The 16,336-nt window shown below is 42.8% G+C and overlaps 1 protein-coding gene across 9 annotated transcripts in view; it reads right to left on the minus strand.

Annotated features, from left to right (window-relative positions):
• The window catches only part of PLEKHM3 (pleckstrin homology domain containing M3), a 195,682-nt gene that overhangs the window by 103,149 nt on the left and 76,197 nt on the right, over positions 1–16,336 (minus strand). For 8 of the 9 annotated variants that reach the window (XR_008295538.1, XM_027052332.2, XM_027052338.2 and 5 more), the window contains one exon: positions 6,011–6,204. Coding sequence is in view for 8 of the 9 variants with exons in the window: in XM_027052332.2 (XP_026908133.1) it covers positions 6,011–6,204 (194 nt within the window). In the remaining variant the exon portion in view is untranslated. Of the gene's footprint in view, positions 1–5,627; positions 5,866–6,010; positions 6,205–16,336 lie in introns of those variants that run through there. The other variant, XM_027052388.2, reaches the window with a different exon arrangement.

Consider the following 16,336-nt stretch of genomic DNA (forward strand, 5'->3'; position numbering starts at 1 on the left):
CCGCCCCCCCCAGCTCACCAGAAAGGCAGCTTGCCCCATGGTAACAAAGGAAGGAGTCGGAAGGCAATCTTGGTACATGAGGTGGCATCAACAGGGGCTGGTCTAAGAGCCGAGCAAGCTGCTAAATTTTGCTTCACAGAAGAGGAGGCAATGCCAGTCTGACAGGATACACACCCACACTTTTCTTTTCAGGTACTCACCTGGATAAATAATGTTAGTAAAAATGGGAATCTTTATGGTAGAAATTTCTCACTGTTCAGTAAAGCTGATATTTCAGTGAGAACTAATGCTGTAGATAGGGTTATAATTTCAAGGAAAATGTGAGACCAAAGACAGGAAAAGGTAGGTGGCTTAAAACATTAGAAGAATCACATTTGGTATTCTCTTGAGACTCCCAAGTCAAGCTGTTGTTTCAGAGTGGTCTAAGCCAAGGCTAAACCTGATAAACAAGCAGGCCCAAATGTTCCCCAATATGATTCTGCCCAAAGCAACTGGGAGAATAGGCCTACTGGCCTCAACTAGTGTTGGGGAGAAAATAGTTTTAAATTTATATCCTAAGAGGAACTTTGGATTCACAGGTACCCCAAGTCCCCAAATCACATTTCAATGATAGTGGGAAATACTCAGATATCCACATTAATTTCTAGAATGTCTTTCCCTAGACTGAATGATACACTTTAACACTCAGAAGAAGTCAACAAGTCAAGAACTTAAGTCAGATTTCTGAAAAGTTAGTCCAAATAGCTGTTGTCAGTCTGATGTTTTCAGCAGTCCAAGGTAAAATAAAAGAGAAAGAGAGAATAGAATGAATTTTAAAATCTATTTGAATTTTAAAAGTGGTTTGATTTCTGAGACCATTTGCCTGTTTTCTTGTTTGGTAGTGTTACTATATTCCTTTATGAAATGGTGAGAAATAGGTGGTAATGTTTATGTCTGTTTTGGTTAAAGATATATATGGAAGGCAACCCTACAGATCACTCCGTATTTTTGTTTTAAATTTACAGGTCTGTGAAATGGGAAGGTCTGGTAAATGCCGCCCTAGGGAAAATGCTAAGCCCATGGTCACGCCTCGCTCTCCGAGCCTGACTGAACAACCGGGAGCGCAGGACCACCTGGGTCAGCAACCCCATTTTCTGGGACATCGTGGTCTGCTACCTCCCTGCCTGCCTTCCCACTCTTCCACACGACCTCAGTCAAGGCTTTCGGAGAACTAAAAGTGGTTCCTCCTGAGAGCCCGGAGACCTCTGTCCCTCACCACCTCCACCAGCAAATGTGCCGGGGAGAGCAGCAGTGATCTGGTTCTGAGCAGGGACTCTGCTGCTTACCAGATTTGTCACCTCAGGCAAGTCACGTAGCATCTCAGAGTCACACTGTTCCTTCTCTTTTTTCTAAATGGCATCTGTTTCCCATCTGAAAGGACTGTTGTAAAGAACAACTATTATATTTGTGGGAAAGCATTTTTTAATTGATAAAACCATGATTATCTAACAGGGGCCCAGGCACCACCATAAATAAATGAAATGGGCTGGGGATAAGAAAAACAAGGCAGCAACATATTCTGCACTGAATGACCCTGCGTTTGGGGGGAACAGGAGCAGGAGAGACTCTGCGAAGTGGGGAGTCCAGGATCATCCAGGAATGACAGAAGCCCTATGTAATCAGAGCTTCTGATTTCCTCAGAGGAACCAGAGAGCTTCGTTGTGTATACATGAAAACTCCTGGTTATTTAAATGATAGCAACTGTTCCACCAATTTAAAAGTCAAGGAGACCATCCCTGAAAGGGCAAACAAAACCTGTCTCTAGGCCAAATTTGGGCCCAAGACACTCATTTGTGACAGGTGATTTACACACACATCCTACTGTTCCTGTGTGCAGCGCAATATATACAGGGCTGAGACCCTCTACCAGTTCTTAGGGTCCCTCCCAAACACTTCCCTATCACTGCTGATGTGGCTGTGTCCTCAGAGTGCTAAGATTTTTCAGAGAGTTCTTCATGTACCTTCATGTGTGGACACTATAAACAATTCTTCTCATGAAAAGTTAACTAGGCCTTGAACCAATCCAACAGGGTCACCATCTGGGACTCCTCAGAAACAGTGAACTGTCAGCACTGTAAACATTTTAGACTTCATGGAAGACACTGACTTTTTCTAAACTAATCATCCTTGCCAGTCAAGATTTGCGGTATGGGTTCAAGAACAAGGCATTCATTTAACAACAAGAACAAGAACACTGAGGATGAAGACCGGGCGGCCATTATAATGAAAGGCCTAAAAGCAAACTGTGACTTCCCTAATAAGGGGACGACCCAAGTCAGCTCCCTGGCAGGGGGAGCACCAGTACGATTAATCAGTCTGTTTTCAGTTTTCTCACGACAGCAATATTAACAGTTTGCTTTCTTCTGTTTATATGGCGTTGACAGGTCTTCAGCATGTTGGGCCTACTTGCTGGAGATTAATGGCTACTCCTGTACAGAGGTAAAAACCAGGCAGGGAGAGAATGCCTTTTACAACTGGGTAAGAACTGACTTCTCTTGCTCTCTTTCGTTCCCCTATTGCACACCAACTCCTCCCTCCTTTAATTCCTATCAAGATTATATAAGATTAGTTGTATCCAGTAGGTTCTTATGTTTATATTCCACTTTAAATGTTGTGCCTCCAAGTGAAACAAAGGGAACTTTACACATTACTTCCAGATAAGTTTATCATCTCTAATCAAAGGTGCGGGGCTGGCTAATTTTGTTTTTAAAACGTCAGATTCCTTATAAAGGTAAAAGGTAGGTAAGCGATGGCCTCTGGTGACAGGAATTTAGTTATTAGGTGGGTGATGGTTATTTAGAGCACACTCAAAAAAGGCAGAGCTGACATTAAGTAAGGCCCTGCTGCGACGAGTACCAGCAGCCCAGAACATCTTAGACCCGCTTCACGAAATAGTCCTACTTCAAAATAGAGAACAGCTCCCCATAACAGCCTCCTCCCTCCCCCACCCCCCACCAGAAGCTAGAAGTACTTCTTGCTGCTGGTATGCTTTTCCCTGTGCCAAGGTGGGAAGACATGGTAACAATGTTTGGGGTTTATTTTTTTAATATATTTAAAAAGATTTTTTTTTAATGTTTATTTATTATTGAGAGACAGAGCATGAGCATGGGAGGGGCAGAGAGAGGAGGAGACACAGAATCCGAAGCAGGCCCCAGGCTCTGAGCTGTCAGCACAGAGCATGGCGGGGAACTCGAACTCACAAACCGTGAGATCATGACCCGAGCCGAAGTCGGACGCTTAACCAACTGAACCACCCAGGTGCCCCTTAATATATTTTTTAATGTTTATTTTTGAGAGAGACAGAATGAAAGTGGGGAGGGGCAGAGAGAGAGGGAGTCACAGAATCTGAAGCAGGCTCCAGGCTCGGAGCTGTCAGCACAGAGCCTGATGTAGGGCTCAAACCCACAAATGCAAGATCATGACCTGCACCGAAGTCAGAGGCTTAGCCAACTGAGCCACCCAGGTGCCCCTCCATTATCTTCACAGCATATAAGCATACAGAAACAAAGAACAAATTTTTAAAAAGAAAAATCAATGTGCCTCCTCTAGAGTTCCGTAGGAATCTCATTCTTTGGTCTTAGGGAACCTCCTGCTCCACTTATCTTTGTGCAACAACTGCATGAGTAAGTGTGCATCACATACCCAGGAACTTCAGGCCCCATACCCAGGGTCAGTGCTCCAAACCACTTCCTCTGGCTCACTCCTCTCCTGACATAGGAGCAGGAGGGGCCGAGTCCAGTAGACAGAGCATCAGGGGTGGCTTTTAAGTGGAAACTTTAAACAAAGATTTCTAAAGCCAGAGACAAGAACACTCTAGGATAATAAAACAGTATGAATAATAGTATTTATTGAGTGCTTACTATGTATATGCACTATTATAAGCAGTACCATTGGAAAAAACCAATTCCCACAACAGAATGCATTAAAGAGTTAAATCATCCCAGGATATGTGAGAGTAGAACAACATACTGGATGAGAGTTGTACAGATCTTCAACTCCATACTTGTATTTAATAATTTGCCTGATGCGAAGGTTCAATGGGAGAGAGACACTGCAATTGTCCTGAGACTCCAAACCAGGGTGGTACATTGGAAGTGAAATGGAGAAGAAAGATTTGAGACTGATCTCCAAAACAAAACCAACTAAATTTTTCTTTACTTCTTTGTCTTTTAGTTCGTTTGCTCATTCATTCAACAACTATTTTTGAGGGTTTCAGATGGGTCAGACACTGTGCTAACGGACACCTAAGGAAGAAATAAAACCAGAAGATTGACTCCTTCCTCAAAACTGGGCTACCAGCCGTCGTTCAGTGGTTTAGAGTGACAGCATAGTAGACACCTGTCTATCCCTCCCTCCTTCCATCTATCCGTTCAGTACTTGCTGAATGCCTGTCTGGTGCCAGGAACTGCACTACATAAGGGTCATGGGCAAGTGAGGAAAGAAAAATGAAGGGAAAGGAAGAAAGGCTGCTGTCTTCATTCTCACAGCCCTGGGAATGCCTTCTTTCTAGAACTTCTATTCCTTTCCTGGTGGTCTGGCCATAAGGGTAGGCATGGCAGTAAACCACCAGACTGCGGGAACAGCAAAGGTATTCTTAGTCATCCAAATGAAGACAGAATCTGTTTAATTTCCAAACGTATGCCCTGATGTGGCATATTTATCCAAAGCAAAACACTGTCCCAGAAAGGTACCTCACATGATTCCCATGTGTAGATTTTAATGTTGTCTAAAAATACAGGCAAAGAAAAACTAGCTCTGAACTAAGCCAAGAGTGAAAATGATAGAACAAACATACTTTGAACATTACAAATCTTGTATCTAGTTTAGTTGGACCTATAATCCTATTGCCTTTCAGGGAAAGCCCCGATCTTTTAAAATTAAGATCTGCCTAGACCTTACAAGAATAAAACCTGACCTTTTTCTAGTGCTTTTTGAAAAACTAGGTAATAGAATGACTACCACTGAGAAGTGTTTTGCTTTATGGCAGCTGCCTTTTCATTATTATTTTATGAGGGCTTGTCTAGATATTATGATATTATGTACTCCTCACTATCTACATTTAGTTCTTTTCAAGACGTCTTCTTCAGATGCCTGGGGGTTATGTCCATTTCCTTGGATCTAACTAGATCTCAAATAACAAACTGTATCACTTTAATGCTTTCCAAAGGTTCTTTTGCATGTAGGCTCCCCTCCAGAAACCATGACTAAGGTATGCTTTTGGTCATTTCCATTAAAACATTAAAAGGTATTTTCAGGGACCTACGAACACCATCAACAATTATTTCAAGTGTAAGCTAGTTCGTCTGTGCCAAGGGTGAGACTTGAAATGCTAATAAAATCTAACTGTAAAAGAAGGAATTTGATGAGAGCAGGCACATTTTAGCTTCAGTTTTATTCTCAGGATCTGAACCTGGCATGGACTTGTGTCTCTGTGAACTCAGAGATAACTGCCCTATGGAAAACCAGCCTGCACAAACGGTGACATGAAAAGGCAGAATCCTGGGCCGGTGCATCTTAATCCCAGGCTCTACCCCCGGCATCACCTACCAAGCCTGTTTCTGGATGGAAAGTAAGATGTGAATAACCACTTATATCCACTGAAAAACGTCTTTATGGAATAGTTCAAACATGCTCATTTCACAAATAAAACCAGGAAAAGTGAAAAGTGCTACATAAGTGATCAATGAAGACACTCCTGTGATCATCCCCTCGAGTTCGTCTACAGGTAGGAGAAGTCTTCACTGTTGTGGCAACCAGTTCCATGGCTGGAACGCCTTCAGTTACGCTGAGCTATTACTTTCATTTTTCTTGGCTCAACTTAGAGGACTTTGGAGGAAAAACGTCAAAGATGAGCCGGGAGCGAGAGTCACAGAAGACGGTGCCCACTGGAAAGGCCAGGGAGGTCCTCTAACCACCCTCCCAGGGCGGGGAGAGGAAAGCAAACCAGAGCCGCCTGCCATCTGTGACCTACCTGCGGCGCAGATCCTCGGCCACGGCAGCCCGGCAGCTGAACAAATAGGCTCGCAGCGATTTCAGCCGCTGCCGCAGCCGCACCACAGTGGCCAGCGGCTCAGCGTGGCGGTACAGCATCGGGTTCTCCTGCTGGATGTCGATCAGGGGCTCTTCGTACACGTACTCCAGAAACTCTTTGGCTTGCTTAGATACCTACAAGATAAACTTCCTGAGTCAGTCTGGGGAACCATCCAGTTTTCCACACCTCCTCAAACTAGGAACCAGAGTTGAAAGGCCAAAGTCACATTACTTTCTGAGCGAGCCACAGCAAAAGCCCATAACTTAACTAAATATAAATTGTGGCTTTCTTTCTCTCTTCCAGAAACCTGTAGAAGTAACCGTTGCATTGAAAGGAATCCATTAATTATGTATCTTGATTATGGTGGTGATTACATGAATCTACATGAGATAAAATGACACAGAACTATACAGACTCAAGATACCATGTAGGCTTCCCAATTTATGGATATTGTACCACAGTGATCTAAGATGTAACCAATGGGAGACACTGGATGAAAGGTACATGGGACCTCTCTTTACTATCTATGCAACTTCCTGGGAATCTACAAATGAAGATTCTAAACAGACTTAATTTTAAAAACTACATACATGTATATTCTATACCACTTTTATAAGTAGCCATCAAAATACAGGTAAATCATGTACATATTACAAAATTCAAAAGGAATAAAAAGGATAGCTTTAAAGGATATTATTTATGCAGGATAATTTGCATAGAAAACAGGCTCAAAAAACACTTTAGTGAGCAGAAAGCAGTTGCTCTTAGAATAACTTTGAGCTTGGGCTGACAGACTAATATATCCTTCCAATTCTATATCCAATTCTGGTGGTAAACACCAAGACTATGCAAGTTGATTTTAAAATTTCCTTGTCATTAGAAAGAGTAGAAATGCAATGCATCTGAGATACAGAGGGAGTAGTTTAAATAACGGATAAGAAGTGGGTAATTCGGGAGAATCTTTACCAATTTGCTGATACTGAGATGTGGACTGGCTAGTGATGTGTAGAGTTGGCTTAGTTTCTACTTGGGGAGGTAAAACCTCTCTAAAAAGCTTCCAGGAAAACTGCTCTGGTGCTGGGAATAAGGATAGAATTCAACATTAGAAAAACGATTTTGCTTACTAAAAAGAAAACTGAAAATCCACTATGCTTTACATTCCAGACTAGAAGTTTATTAATGAAGATAAATAGGGTACAGTCCTCACCCTCAAGGGACTCACTATGTAGTATAAGAGATAAATATTTATTTATTTTTAAAATGTTTTATTTATTTATGAGAGAGAGTCGGGCAAAGAGAGGGTTATCCGCTCTATCAGCACAGAGCCCGACATGGAGCTTGAACTCACCAACTGTGAGATCATGACCTGATCTGAAATCGGACACTTAACCGATTGAGCCACCCAGGAGCCCCGGGGATAAATATTTAAAACAAGAACTACATGTTGCATATAGCCTGTTCTCTACTACAAAAGAAATATGGATGAGGTCCACTGGTAGCTTAAAGGAAGGAGAAATCAATTATCCTGGGGGGAAGGGAGCCGCTGGCAAAGCAGGCCACACTGCCTCAAGGTCTAGAAAGATAAACAGAAATTCACTTGGTGGGCAAGGATGGCACAGAGACTACCACAAGTAGATACAAGCAAGAAAACCCACCAATATGAATAGGTGATATGGCTACTGTATGCGGATTAAAGCACATTTATGACATTTAATATTTTGTAATATAAAATAAAGCTCATATAAAAGTTTCCATTCCATATATATATATATATAGAGAGAGAGAGAGAGAGAGAGAGAGAGGCATCAATGGGTTTTTTTCCCCAGTAAGTGTCCCATTTTTTTTTCCCTATTAGCAATTATTTTTGAGGTACCTGTTGTGTGATCCTTTGGGGCCCTGCAGTTACAAACGTGGTGAAGTTTACAGTCTCTGCAAATCAGCTCACAAAGAGGCCCTAGAATTAGCCAAAACCTCTATTTAACCAGACTGGAAATAACAACTGACAGGGATACAGAATGCCTCACTTGAGGCATAGAGACACAGGTACGTGCCAGATCCCATAGCAGGCATTAGTGGAGAGTACAACAGGCATGGCCCTGTCCTCGTGTAGCTCAAGGTTCGGTGGAGAAAGACAGAATTGGGTCCAAATATTTGATTTATCATGGTTAAATATGTGCCATATTTAAATATCTTAAACGAGGGAAACACGATGGTGTTCTGGGAAATGAAGTACAGTCCACTTGAAACCGTTGCTGAAAAATGATGTATTGTACAATTCAATTAGTCTTTCTGGCTCTATTGAGCAGTGTTTATACTGAGTCAGGGACCTGCTGAATTAGGTTAACAATGCTACCTTTTAGTAGGTGAACAGAAGGACAAAGGGCACTGGCCAGTCTCCCAGGCCTGAAAAGGCTTCTCTCTTCAGGTGGTACTTAAGCCTAAAAAGGTTAGGGGTGGGGGGGTGGTGGGGAGGGAGTCTTTTACAGAGACAGTAAAAGCAGTGAGACAAATGGGAGAGCAGCTAGCGACATGAGCGTTCATAAGCTGGAATTACTAAAAACAAAAACAGAGCTAGTTTCGATGATGTCTAAGGCACTGCTTCACAAAGTTATTAACCAGTGTTAAGAATACGGAACAAACTGGGACCACGGCTGCCTGGGTAGGTGAACAAACCCTTGCAAGGCTGAGGGAGGTTTCGGCAGCAAGACTGAGCACATGCTCACTTCTGATAATCAACCACTTACACCGGTAAGGGAATTTTTGAAAGAACTACAAAATTCGGTATAAAATGCTATTTTTGCAAAATAGAGTGCTGTATCCCCACTGATTTCCTAAGTTCTAAACCACCCTGCATACTGGTCTAAGGATTCCACTTTCAAACTCAACTGTAATTAGAATGCTTTTTAAAAAAGAACATGTTAAATATATAGTTACTTAGGGAAGGAAACCATAAAGTTTATGTGAGGAGAAGTTTCTTTGCTATTAATAGAAATATTACATAAATTGTCCGTGAACACCAAATATATCCCCACCTAAGAGCTACTGTCCTATTTCTTGCCAACCAAATTACGAAAACCATGAGAAGCCTGAGCGTTGTTTTGGATGGATATAAAAACTCAGCTCACAGAGGCAGATAGATGGACCCAATACGTTTTTAAAAAATGGTTTTGGTTGGTATTGTCTTTAGTGATCCCACTCCATTCACATTAGAAACAACTTTTATAGGGTTAATAAGTTCATTTTTCAAACCTACTGACTTTTTAATCTTTTACTAAATAATATTTAATGTTTGCTAATATTAACATAATTTCTTTCCAGAGCTTTTGAAGCTTACGAACAGACTAATTTAAGCTAGACGAACTCAAGTCAGCGACTGTGATTTTGTTGCAGTTTGTGAACTGGTTCTCCCTTCACAGCGCTGTGGTCTACAGGATTCAAGAGCTAAGGAGGAGGACAAAGTCGAGGTAGAAACGGTTCTCCTCCACACCTCACACATCAAAGTGTATTTATAAACATATTGGTTATGTGAGCAGGAAGCATCATTGGTATAAATTTAAAAGCCTTTTGTTAAGCAGGTGGCAGTTACCTCTTAATGTTCTCGAATGTTGTTCAGGTTTACGAAATTCTGAGAAAGAGGTTCTGGAATGGTGTCCTGGTATGTTCCCCCACAAAAATAGCCCCGGGTAATAGAGCGATGGAGCAAAGGGAATGTTTAACGATAGACAGCAATTTGGAGGTGATGTGGTGGAGGTGGGGGTTGTGAGGACTTCAGTTTTTGTTAAGGGAGGAAAATGGATTGATGAGAACACACTTTTAGAATAACAACTGGTAAACACAACCTAGTCCAGTTTTTCCGTATTCCAAAGAATACTAGTCCCACAACAATAGTGTTCTGAGGTCCAACAGGAAAAATGCCACACACTACCTTCTTCACTTGGTGATTCAAAGGGTAGCATGTTAGCCTATGAAAGCTTTCGGATAGCGTGTCTGCTTAACGTGCTCAGGCCAGCAATCTCCCAAACCTATTTGACTATAGACAAGGCAGCTTTTTAATGTTGTGCAGGCCTTGTGCAGAGGGCGGTGGGAGACGAAACGCAGGCTGGGCCCTGCTTCCCCACTAGAGGAAGGGGCCTCTTTCTCTAATTCCTTCCATCTTGCCACGCTGTGAGCCCCCAGGGCTGCGTTCTCCTGAGGGGCCCTGTTCCAACTGTAGCGTTGGCCTAGCTGTGGCCCTGCTATAGAACCCTCTTTTTGAGTAACACCTATTAACAAGCACAAAACTTGTTAATGCTCCATGGAACATATTTTGAGAAATGCTGAATTAAATTAATCCATTACCTATCCTTAGTAGGGAAAAAGAAAACTGAATCCAGAGACCTTAAGTGACTTATCTGCAGTCATTTTGTGGCAGAACTTACAGCCAGAGCTCAGATCTCTGGATACTCTGTCCTGTGCTTGGTAGCACTATTTAAATTCACAGTTTTTATTTTTTTAATAACTCTACTATAAACTGTCTACTCATCACTCCTTAGAAGAGGTGATCCCTGTCCATATTCTGTCCTTCTCTTTCCCCAAATACAAAGGCAGGGGGGCTACAGAGGGAGACTAACCTATGATGTAATTTGGCGGTATGCTAGCCATTTGATTTTAACCCTAAAGCAAAAAATAAAGTCCAGGAACAACTCATTTATGTAGAAGTCACTTATTTGTGCATTTGTTTATGGTCTTTCTCCCTCCATTGGGATATGAGCATTCACAAGGCAGAGACTGTGTCCCCAGTGCCCAGAACGGTAAGCATGGTGGGTGTTCAATAAATATTTGAAGAAACGAATGAGTGTTCTACAATGCTCTGAACCATACACTCTTATTACTTTACACACACTTAGAACAGCTTGGCTACTTAGACAACATATTGAGTTTACAACATATTTAGAGTTCAGAAAGTAGAAAAGGGGAAAGACAGCTTGAAGCAGCACAGTCACAACAGAAGTGACAGCTGGCATCTTGGCTCTGAGGGAAGGAAGGTGCATGCAAGAAGATACAGGTAAAAGTGTAGGACACAACCCTGATTGAGGACAATTCAGAATATGCACCAAACTCAAAAATGTACAACCTACATCTAGGAAGGTGTCCTCAGTCTCACCGGTGAATGCAAGAACTTAGATGCAAAGTGATATATAAAGTTATTCTTTGAATCACTACCTGTAATAGCAAAGGCTTGAAAAACAAAATCATGTCATTGTCATGTAGATTGTGATGTGTAAAAACATGTAAAATTCATGATAGAATACAGAGTGGCTATAAAAAAAAAAAACAACAACAAGCCCAGGAAGAGTGATATGATCTAAATGGAAAGCTGTCCCAGAGCAGCATGTACATCATCAAATTGCCACTGTTGTGTAAAAGAGGACAGAAAATACCTCTGGAAAGATACACAAGAAAAGAGTAATTCGGATGCCAGCGGGAAGAACAGTGTAGGTGGGAGTGAGATTATTTATGTATGCATGCCCTTTGTATTTGTGAATCTTGAAATTTGTGGAAGTGTATCATATGTGAAAAAAAGAATAAAAGTACAGCAGTGCAAGGCAATTTCTTGGTGGAAAAGTGCCTTCTATACCACATTAAAGCCCACGGATGTTATCACAGGACCCAACAATCCTATTTATAGCCATAATTCTGAGGCATTAAAAAAGCCAAATATCTAATATGTATTTTCTGAAGTAGAATGTATAGAGTTAAATGACAGCTGAAGTTTTAAAAATAAAAGTGACAGTCCTATTACTGAAAACTTGGAGAATGAAATCAGGAAAGGGAAAAAAAATAGATCAGTCACACTCTTACCACAGTACAATGACCATTTATTGCTTTGGTATAAGGTTTCCTTCCTGTATTTCCCCCCCATGTTTATTGTAAAAAAAACATGGAGAAAGTCTTACTCAAATCAATCCCAACCATAATACTTCTTGGTCCTCTTAAAACGAGCACTGGGGCTAATGGAGAAGGAATCAGGAGATCTTAAGGTTAATTGCAATTTGTTCACAAAATCTCCAAATGACTCTGAAAATGTGGTTTTTCCCATCAGTGAGCTGCTCTCTAGCTCAGCGAGGGCAGTCCAGCTTGCCTTGAATGCCTCTCAAGATGTAGAGATAGGAAATAGTTTATGTAACATGGAAAACCCCTAGCTAAATGGAATGTGAATATTCAGGCTAGGACACAAAAATATTTTTTAAAAGCACAACAGAAGGGAACTATTTGGGAAGAGCCGGGGCCAAGTCTGAGGTCCTTACCACCTCTTTGTCATGCTTGATATTTTTGAATGGGAGGGCAGAGAGCAGGAGGAAAGTTATCTTCAAACAGAATTTCATTAGAAAATGGCTACAGAACTCGAGGATAAGGTTTAGCTGCTGGGTAATCCTGGAGCTCAATTCAATTTGCAGGATGTATACCGGAAAATAGATGAAATCCTGCTTTAAAAATAATTAGGAGTATGATTACTCCAGAGGGCAGACAAGGAAACGTTTAAGATGACAGATTTCATTCTGCCCTGCAAAACCATTTTTTCACTCTTTTAAATGGATATTCAAGCCAGTCACGTACTTCTTATTAAGGAGAGGAGGCAGATCTAGCAGAATGATGTCTGGTCTTGGAAACTGATAGGTCTGAATTGATCCTCACAATTAGAAACATCAAGGTAAGCCCCAGTGTCTGAGCAAAGACAGGCTGGACTAAATGGAATATAGTTACTTAATGCCAGTGGGAGATGATCCAGATAAACTCGACCAGCTCTGTTCTTGCTTTAAAATCTTCCCTGGTCCACTGAGAACCTGGGAAGGAAGGTCTAACAAAGGAGGTTTTCCTCATGTACAACATGGCTGAAATGAGCGTACGTAACACCTTCAATTAGTTACTCATCCTCTCAGAATCAAACCCCGTCACCTGGATGACCGGCAAGGCAAAAACGTCTGCTTTGGGGAAAAGACGGAAAGTGTCAGAGATGGCTGAACTGATGGTTTCAATGGCTTTTAGAACTCAGTGCAAACGGACCTGGATCTCTTCCACCGCTTCACACCTTCGTAAGCCGTGCCTGATTTTGAAATTCTCCTCATTTAGTGCCACTTCTTCTGTTTTAACTCCCCAAAGTGGCACAGTCTGTTGGCAGGTGCCACTAGCCTAAGCTCTCGGTGACCCCAGGCTGGGCCTGCCTCCCTCACTTGTTCTCTCTACACCTCTCTTAGCTGTCAAAGCCCCGCTCTAAGCAGATTAATATAAATAATCTAAACCAAAGTCAACCAGTGTCCTTTCCCTCTAAATACATTTTTATCTAATACACGCCTGGCAAATATATTTATAGCCTGCATTCAGAGTGCCAAGTATGAGATGCAGAGGAGAGAATGATAACTGTCTGGGAGAGGGGAAGGAAAGAAGTGGGCGAGAGGAAAGGAGGTTTAGGACAGGCTTAGGGTTTGCCACGCCGAGTGAGGGCAAGAGGAAGACCAGAGGTGTGCAATGGCAGGGCAGCACTGAGGAACAGGAGGAGTGAGACCGGACGGAGGATGCTCACGGGGGTGGGGAGGTAGGGCATGAAGAAGGGGCTAGAAGCACAGGGACTAGAGATCACAAAAGGTCTTTGTGTCGGGCTATGAGGTTTGGACTTCCATATACAGTCCTAGTGAAAACTGGCATTATCGAGCACTTGGGTGCCAGACACGGTGCCTGGTGCTTTCTGCGAGTCATTCTTTTATGCAAACAGCGCTGTTGTCAAGTAGGTGCTGTTATCGTCATCATCACCTCCGTTCTAAAGGTGAAGACACGGAGACTAAGAGAGGGTACAAGATTCACCCACGGTGGGATCAGAATTTTCCGAACTGTTGCTGGGGCAAGACTTGCAGGCAGGAGGCCCAGTCAGAAGGCCACCAAACTCCTTCGTGGGAGTGACACCGGAGGTGTGAACTCGTGAGGTGGAAGTGAAGGTGCAGCAGAGAGCGCGATCTCAAGAGTGCGAATCCAGCGTAAAGTTTTGCTAACTGACGTCTCCCAGCGCTGGCAGTGGTGACGGGTGGGGCCGTGGACATTCCGGAGGGATGTGTGGTGAGGGGGATGAAGTCCATTTGGGGTGTACCGAGTTTGGAGGGGCCCAGGAGACAGGCCTCGTTCCTTCCGTCCTGCAGCATACATTTCTGCTTACCTACTACGTGCCAGAAACTATGCGAAGACAGGTTCCCCGTGCCCAGGTGGCTCACAGAGAGGAGCAACATAAATGTGAGGATAAGAAAAGCAGTGACAACAGCTCCCACTCTTCAAGTGCTTATCAAAGTGATTTGCAGAGTGCCTGTCTTGTATTATCCCAATTCACATGATTTTTGTAGGTAAATATAGAAGTCATACTAAGAATGAATGCTTATTTAGCACGCACTACGTACTAGCACTATTCTGAACACTTCACATGCATGAACCCATTTAACCTGCAGTGACCCTGTGAAGTGTTACGGTCCTCATGTTACAGATGAGAGCACTGAAACACAGGCTAACTTGCCCAGGGGACAGAGCTTCCCAGGGGTATAGAAAGGATATCAGCCAAATGGCCCCTTGCAATTTTCATGTTTGTTTTAGACTTCAAAAATTACTGGTAGGTGAGTTATGGGTTCCTTCCCCACTTACCTCGCTCCCAGGTGATACAGTTACAGTGAAAGCAAGTCTCAGACAGCTACTGGCAAGGAGGTATAAAAACAGCCATAAAGACTATGTTTGTACAAAGCACTTTGCTTGGAAGGTTCATTCAAGGCAGATGTGACAATATTCTAACAGAAGGATCAGAAAAAAGCTTCTCGTCAGTCAGATACCAGAATTCTCTATTCTGGCAGGACACAGGACCATGAAAGAATCCTAAGCCTAGGCTACTTCAGTGGATTAGATTCCTCGACTTACCAAGTTCTACTGCCTCATTTATGCATGGTGGGACGGCAGTACGACACAGCTAACAACTGCAGTACGATCCACGTATCTTGAAGACTACTAGGCTGGAAACTAGAGCTAAGATGTCATTTGGCAATTAAATCCACAGATCTCCCTTTCAGTAGCAAAAAATGGAGCCGGAGGGGTGCCTGGGGGGCTCAGTCAGTTAAGCATCTGATCTCGGCTCAGGTCAGGATCTCGTGGTTTGTGAGTTCGAGCCCTGCATCGACAGCTGACAGCACAGAGCCCACTTTGGATCCTCTGTCCCCTTCTCTCCACCCCTCCTTCCTCTCTGGCCCTCCCCCCGCCCTGAAAAATAAACATTAAAAAAATTTTTTAAATGGAGCTGAAGATAAAAGTAGGAATCATCAGGGAGTTAAAACCATGGAAGAGAAGGAGATATTGCAATAAAGCATAAAGTGGGAAAAGAAAACAAAACACAACGCTAAGGAACTGCAACATTAAAGGTATAGGCTGAGGACAAAGAATCAGAGAAGGTGACTGAGAAAAAAAAGAGTTCAAAGTAGGAGGAAAACCAAGGGTGTATCTTCAAAGTCAAGGCAGAAGAATTCCTGGTCAAATATTATATCCCAGACAAGTCCAGTAGAACAAGAAACTGATGAGGGTCAACGAGATTTGGCAAAACTGATGGAGGAGTTAAGATCGTGAGCAGAGGAGGAAGGAGTAAACCTTCCATAGGAGTGAGGTTTCTTCTGTGGCTGGAAGGAGGGCAAGGAGGATGGGTGTAGATGTGGACGAGTTTATAAAAGGGTTGGTGGGACTGTTGCCTTAATCCTGCTATATCTCTATGAAATAGAAGGTAAAGGCACTTCCCAGAGTGACTGGGCCTGGGTGTTTAACCTCTGCAGGATCATGGGTGCTGAAATAAAATGATCTGATGACAGCTACGGATGTAAATGGCAGAGGACTTCCCTAAGCCACCCACTGGCACCTGCATCCACAGACTCTGCCTTTTCTCTTACTTCCTGCCCCAAGCAAAGACCAACCCTCCTGTTGTCTACGCGATTCCATCCTTCTCACTTAACCACATCTTCTAGCAATTCTCTCTTCGGTAGTTCACACCAGCATAGAAAACATGCTGTTATTTCTTCCATTAAAACAAAAGTCAAACCCAATTGGACCTTACATTTCCTCCAGTTACTCCCCATCTCTCTCCATCCCCTTACAGCAAACTTCTCAAGAGTTGTCTATTCTTGTCGCTACTTTCTCTCCTGTTCCATATCAAACCCACTCCAATCAGACCTTCACTCCCACCTCTCAATTCAAACTGCTCTCAGCAAGGTCAGTCATTAC

The sequence above is a fragment of the Acinonyx jubatus genome, chromosome C1 (assembly GCF_027475565.1).
Source record: "Acinonyx jubatus isolate Ajub_Pintada_27869175 chromosome C1, VMU_Ajub_asm_v1.0, whole genome shotgun sequence".
NCBI lineage: Eukaryota > Metazoa > Chordata > Mammalia > Carnivora > Felidae > Acinonyx > Acinonyx jubatus.